General features: G+C 39.6%; 1 protein-coding gene across 1 annotated transcript in view; it reads right to left on the bottom strand.

Annotated features, from left to right (window-relative positions):
• Window positions 1-5,332, bottom strand: part of atp10a (ATPase, class V, type 10A) — a 70,362-nt gene extending 65,030 nt beyond the window's left edge. The window contains exons 1-2 of the mRNA XM_015394456.1: window positions 4,620-5,332; window positions 472-676 (exon numbers count right to left, since the gene is read on the bottom strand). Coding sequence (XP_015249942.1) covers window positions 472-676; window positions 4,620-5,047 — 633 coding nt within the window. The 5' untranslated portion in view covers window positions 5,048-5,332. The remainder of the gene's footprint in view (window positions 1-471; window positions 677-4,619) is intronic.
• Between the last annotated feature and the right edge of the window lie 1,163 nt (window positions 5,333-6,495).

Raw genomic sequence — 6,495 nt, 5'->3', positions numbered from 1 at the left:
TCAGGAACCGGTATCGAAGTGAAGGTATCGGTATTGGTACCGGAACCGAACATTTTTGAACAATACCCAGCCCTAGTTAGGGGTGGACAATATATCAAATATACTCGATGCATCTCGAGTTTTCCCCATGCAGAATAGTTCAAATGACTCTATCGCAACCATCAAGTATAAATTCTCATGGCGACATTAAGCAGTTTGCATCTATTTTACTGAGATATTGAGGCTTTTTCATGGTAACTTTTGTTACAGAAATAATCTAAAACTCCCCACAAGTGAGACTCAACTGGAAAACAGGAGCTAACCAAAAAAAAGATCATCAAATAATACTATCAACTGAAGGGATTTCACAGAAATAAATGCTTTGGTAGCTTTCTTAAAAAAATTTACTTTTTAAATTGTGAAAACCGACCAAAATTACAATGCTGTATGAGGCTGTTGAAAACTAAAACATTTTTTTTCCTTCTGTCTTACCAGATCGAAAAAGCTGCGGATGACCTGCCTCTGCTTCAGGTTGGTCTCTCCGTCCAGCGTGGCGGTCTCGATGTGGCACAGGCGATCGGGGTCGCTGGAGCTCAGCAGCAGGACGTCAGCGGGGAGAATCTCGTTACATCGCAGCTTGACGAAGTCCCCGACGCGCACTTCTTTCCAGTACCTCTCCACGTAGCGTTTTTCCTCTCTGCAGAAACAGTGCAGATGCTTGGTGTGGGATTTTAAACACATTTTTCAGCTGCAGATGAAGCAAGTTTTACCAAAAGTGATACATTGTATGAGCTCTTTTTTATAACCAGAAAAGTCTAAAAGAAACTATTTTGTTTGTGCTAATGTATTAGCATCAATCACGTAGTGTCCTAACATTTGCCCTCCTTGCTTCATCACTCCCATCTCTATCCCACCAAGAGGGTAAACTCAAACTTTTAGGGCCTGAATCCCAAACCAGCTCCTAAACACTAACCCTTAGCACTAACCCTCTGGTTGGGAATTTCCGTGGAGGGTCCTCCACATTAAGTGCCATTCCAAATCACGTAGTGGATAGGGCCATTGGACCGTTCAGCCCTTAAATAGCGATTCTGCATCATCACAGGCTCGCTGGAATTTGCTAGTGGGTGTAACAGTGGGAGAGAGGCTCATCAGAAAAGGAGACAATTTCAAGAAAAAAACTCTTTATCTGATGTTAACGAAATCCACGGATGTTTCTCGGTATTGAATCTTATCAAGGACAGGGAACAATAATTCAGGCTTTTCATTAAAGGAACATCTCATCACAGGTAAGAGTTTATCAATTAAAAACCAGATTATTATTTTATCACAGTCTGACTGGTGGGAAGTTAACCATTGATTTGCTGCTTAAAAACAATAAGTGGAACAGCAGGTGGGACCCGTCATCACTGAGAAAACTTGAAATGCACATAAGACAGTAAAAAAACATCCTTATTGGTGCCAGGATAGAGCTTAAGAAGGCACATTTCTCATCCTATTTATAAAACAATACAAATCAAAACATTAACCCGTTAATTTAATATAAATAATTTAACCCCTTAAAAAAAATGCTATAGCTGAATGCTATTATTTATTTTATATTTTTTCTTCTATTATACATACTAAGTCCTGAGCGGGAACCTTTTTATTCGTGTTTTTCATGTACACCACTAAATCTGGAGCCCAATTAGCATCACAAGCATTGGTCTAATGAGGCTCTTCAAGTTTAAAAGTTACATCATTGTACTCAAGTTACAGCTGTTAATGTATAAAGACATGGAGACACTAAGAGGTAGTTTATTAAAGAAGCTAATATTAATTATTAGAAGTTTCTAAACAGAGGAAAATGACAAACTTTTAATCAATCTGATGTTTGAATAACCTAAATAATGGATTAAAAACAGAGATTTGTGTTGCTGTCTATTTAATCATTTAGGAGCAAAAAGGGGGGTTGAATTTTTTCATTATATGGTTTTCCTTAAAAATGTGACTCATTGGAATTAATCAGGGAACAACACTGAAATTCACTTGAAATTCACACAAAATTAGTCAACAAATCCAGGGATGGAAAAGGTCAGGACTTTTGAAATAATATTGCTGACATAAAAAAAAAAAAAAAAAAGAAAATTAAATGTCCAACGCTGACAAAAACTTTGAGTCTCTACACTTTGGAGCCACTAAAACACTGAGGCTCTTGATGCCTGTGAATCATGGTCTGTACGGAAAGGACGACAGTGCTGCTTTTCATTAGTTAAGTACAGCCAGGGCACACATACTCAGGAAACTGGTCAGCAACAGGTCACCAGGGTGGAAAATCATTCATTATTAATAGATTCAGAACCAAAACAAATGCAGTAGTTACAGCAAGAATTATTCTATATCCTATTCTACTATTCTATAATTCTCTGACTGATAGATTTAGGCAGGAATCTATCGTTTCTGGGGTTAAGTGCTTCTAAAAAGTGACATGCATGAAGGCCGACCTGCATGACACACTGCAACAAAAAGGATTTTAATTTTTTTTAATGTCACATTAAAACCCCAAACACCAAAAAAAATTTAAAGGTGCATTAATGCTGGTGGAAGTGTTGGCCTAGTTGTTAGAGCAGTGAGCTTGTGCTCTGAGAAGGTTGCCAGTACCCGGTTAGATCCCCACAGGCTGCCACTCTGGGTTCCTGAGCAAGACCCTTAACCCCACACTGCTCCCGGGGGGGCCGCACAGTGGCAGCCCACTGCTCCCGACAAGGATGGGTTAAATGCAGAGGTAAGTTCCCCCAGTGTGAGATCTATAAACTTCAATTATTATTAAAAAGTACCTCAGAAAGTCTTCAAAAAAAAAAACGATCCCACCATACAACTTAAGGATGAACCTTTGATCATCTCACAGAATTTGGTTTAATCAATTATCTAAAATGGAGGTCTTCAACAGGGGGTCCGCGACCCCTAGGGGGTCAACAGAGGTACTGCAAGGGGGTCGTGAAAGTTTTGGTTAATCAGACTTTTTTTATATTCCCCCCTGCATTTTTTTTCCACTAATTGAAATGTCTTTAAATCCACATTGACATGAATTCAACAGACTGTAGTAAACAGATAAATGGAGGCAGAAGATGTCTTTCAGTCATCAATGCACACATTCAGCGACACACAGGAGCTCTTTCAAGCCGGGCACCGTTTCATTCACAACACCTGTCCCATCAACCAGGAATCAGAAATACTTTAATAATCCCAGGGAGAGATTACTTTCGTTACATTACTCCATATGTAATAGAGTGACTATAGGACCAGTTTGATATAACACAATTTCATACAATATATATAATTAGGGGGTCCCCGCTCCATCTCACCATCAGTTTGGGGGTCCTTGGCCTGGAGAACGTTGAAGTCCCCTGATCTAAAAGTTGGAAGAAAGATATACCCATCCATTTAAACTTGCTCAGAATGATCCAAGAGGCCCATAACTCCTCCAATTAAAGTCGTAGGGAAGCGGCTGTTCCAAGCGTTGCAATTCTGAATTCTCCTGAGTGGTGCACGACTTTACACGAGTGAATAAAGTGAATGTGATTGGTCGCTTATCAGGGGGTCAGGATTGTTGTGGTGGAAGGTTCACCAGCAAGTTTGATTGTGGCCGGTTTATCAGAAGCATCTTGCTAACCAGTTAGCAACTTAGTGCTAGTAGGTTTCCAATGGGAAATTCCATTGGGACCAAGTAGCACTAAATTGGTGACTTAGAAACGACACTGTGAAGGAACGCTATGGACAGAGGAAACATGCAAGAGGAGGAGAGTTTAGTATCGGAGGTCGTGGATGAGTCTCCTCCATCATACCGTACATTTTTTATCTAGAGGAGGAAATTGGGGAACAAAGATGTTGTGGAAGAGGACGCCAGGGCGCCAGAAGCTTGGTTTGGTGTAGAAGGCTTACAGCCGTACATGTTTGAGCTCTCGCCTCACAACGCTGCCAGTTCTGTTAGTTCTACGCCTGCTGAAGACACAGACATCAATCCCCGTGAACACTGGGACGGAACTCAATAATAAAGTAAATGATTCTTCTTTCAACTGTTGCGTATATTAGCTGCGACATATGAATCAAGATGCTATAACCGAAAAAATTTGATTGACAGATGGCCGTTGATATATGATTGGCTGAATTTAGGTGTACAAGCTGACGTATAACTAACTGGCCTGCATAAGATAATGAGAAAAAACCCCACATATTTTAAGACAGGATTTTAAAAAAAAAAGATATTTTCTAACTTTTGGGACAATATGGTCTGATAAAGGGTACATTTATGTACATGTTTAAGCCAGAATGATTTGACATTTAAATATGACTTCCCTACAACTTTAAGGATGAACCTTTGAAAATCTCACAGAATTTGCTTTAATCAATTATCTAAAAGTTGGAAGAAAGATATACCCATCCACCTTAACTTGCAGCATCTGGCAACAAACCCTCATGGTGAAACAGAGTGGTGGTGGAATCATTCTGTGGGGCTGTTTACTTTAAGCAGGATTATAGTGGAATTCAAAACATAAAGGCTTTGGGATGTTTTGAAAGTCTATTTTTTATTTCTATCTTTGTACGATTAAAGTTTTTTTTTTTTTAAGGAGAAGTGAAGTAGTGGTTCAGGAGGCCGAGCTTACCTGCTGTAGACCAGACAGTCCATGTGATTGATTTCTTTATCCGAGCGGTGCCTCCTGTAGTCCTCCCATAAATCCTTAATGGCTGTGACAGACAGGATGAAAACCACCGGAGCCAGAGCCAGCTCAGGCTGAAAGGCGTTAACAACCGGGACGAAATTAAGCAAAGCGATAAAAACGAAGTAGACATTAGCAAAGCGGTGAAACTGCTCGAAAAGATTCTTGGGCAGGAATGACAGCACGGTGTACTTTGTGGTCTTAATTTTGTTGTTAGCGTAGTGTCTGTTGGGATTTTCCTCTCCTTTGGCTCTGTCATAAAGGATGTTTGCGTGAACTGTTCTGGTTTTGTGCTCCTTGGGTTTTTTCTTTCGTTGCCTTTTGGCTTTTGAAGCTTTGTCCATCCCGGTGTCTTCGCTCCTCTCTCGCGCCATAGTCTGACCCAAACTTTTCCGCAGTTAACGTTTTCGCGTCCGCTCACACAAAGACACCAAGAAAAGTGAAGACTATGTTATCATTCTTTTAGAAAAAAGAAAAAAAAAGTTACTACCGGTTGTTTGCTTCATTCACGGGAATCTATCGTGTTTTTATCCATATCGACTCCTGCTTGGCGAGTCGGAGGAAAACTTTGCCTGTTTGGCTTCTTTTTTTCTCCCCTTCTGACTGTTGGGAAGGATGCTTGGAGTAGGGAGGGCTCGGACTTCCTGCGGCTGAAGCGCAGATCTGTAGCTAACATGGATGGGTCGCTGCTAAGTGTCTCGAGCTGAATAATAGCTTTCACATCGATGGTTCCGCGCAGCCTCAGCAAATATGGATGGTCGTAGGCGGATCAGGGGTCGCACTTTAGTGGAAATCTGACCTGGTGGCCCCTCCTCGACCCAGCCTTTTTTTTCTTTTTGCCACGCGGTATAATTTAGTTGACACAACCCACTGTAAGAAAAAAAGAAAAAAAAAAGTAACTTTTTTGTATGTGTCAAATGTGTAAATTTTTTCATTTAAATTCTCAATTACCTTTCGTGGACACATCTTGATTTTTAGATAATTATTTAGAAATACTAAAAGTTAAGATATATGATTTGTAATGTAAAAATTGGTGTAAAACCCATAGAAAAATTATAAATAAAATACAAAAAAGGGTGTCAATTAAAATGTTTTGGTGGTAAAACTTTATGAAAATTGCTATTAAGTATATAAAATTTCCAAATGACTAATTTAAAAGATACATAATTTATTTATTTTTGACCGATGAATAAGAAGTTAGGCATATTATTGTGTGCGTTTCCCTTCTCAGTCATGGCATGTAAAATGATTGATTTATAATGAAGGCAGGAGGCTGTTTATCGTAAAATTACTGAATAAAACCTACTTCTTTCCCTTCCACTGCTTCTCCTACCGATATTTATTATAATGAAGGTAATTATAATGATTTTAGTTGGACCTTATGTATCAAAACATACTAAAAGCGAGGAAATTTGAGCTTGAGCAGTAATTTTTTTCTTGTTACAGAGTTACAAGGAGAGACACAGTGACATCTGACCCCCGCTAACAATCATAAGCTCATTCTGGTTTATCCTTAAGTGCTCCCATGCAAGAATGGAAAAGTCTCACCAATGTATTGTGGGTCTTACCTGGAATCTCCACCCAGTGGGATGGGCCTGGAACACCTTCAAAGGTAGAATCTAAGAAGGGATCCTGAAGAAAAAATTCCAAACAACCTCCAGTGTCTCATTTTCATGCAGAGGCGTACTGGCTCTATTCCAGCCTTGTTTCAGAATCAGAATCAGACATACTTTAATAATCCCAGAGGGAAATCACAGAACTCCTAAATCTCTCTAAATCCAAACTGAATTCAGCAATGAGGAAGTTAGATTCAACCACCCTG

This window comes from Cyprinodon variegatus, unplaced genomic scaffold (assembly GCF_000732505.1).
Source record: "Cyprinodon variegatus isolate N-32 unplaced genomic scaffold, C_variegatus-1.0 Scaffold686, whole genome shotgun sequence".
Lineage (NCBI taxonomy): Eukaryota > Metazoa > Chordata > Actinopteri > Cyprinodontiformes > Cyprinodontidae > Cyprinodon > Cyprinodon variegatus.
This window is presented reverse-complemented; position numbering and strand designations above follow the sequence as displayed.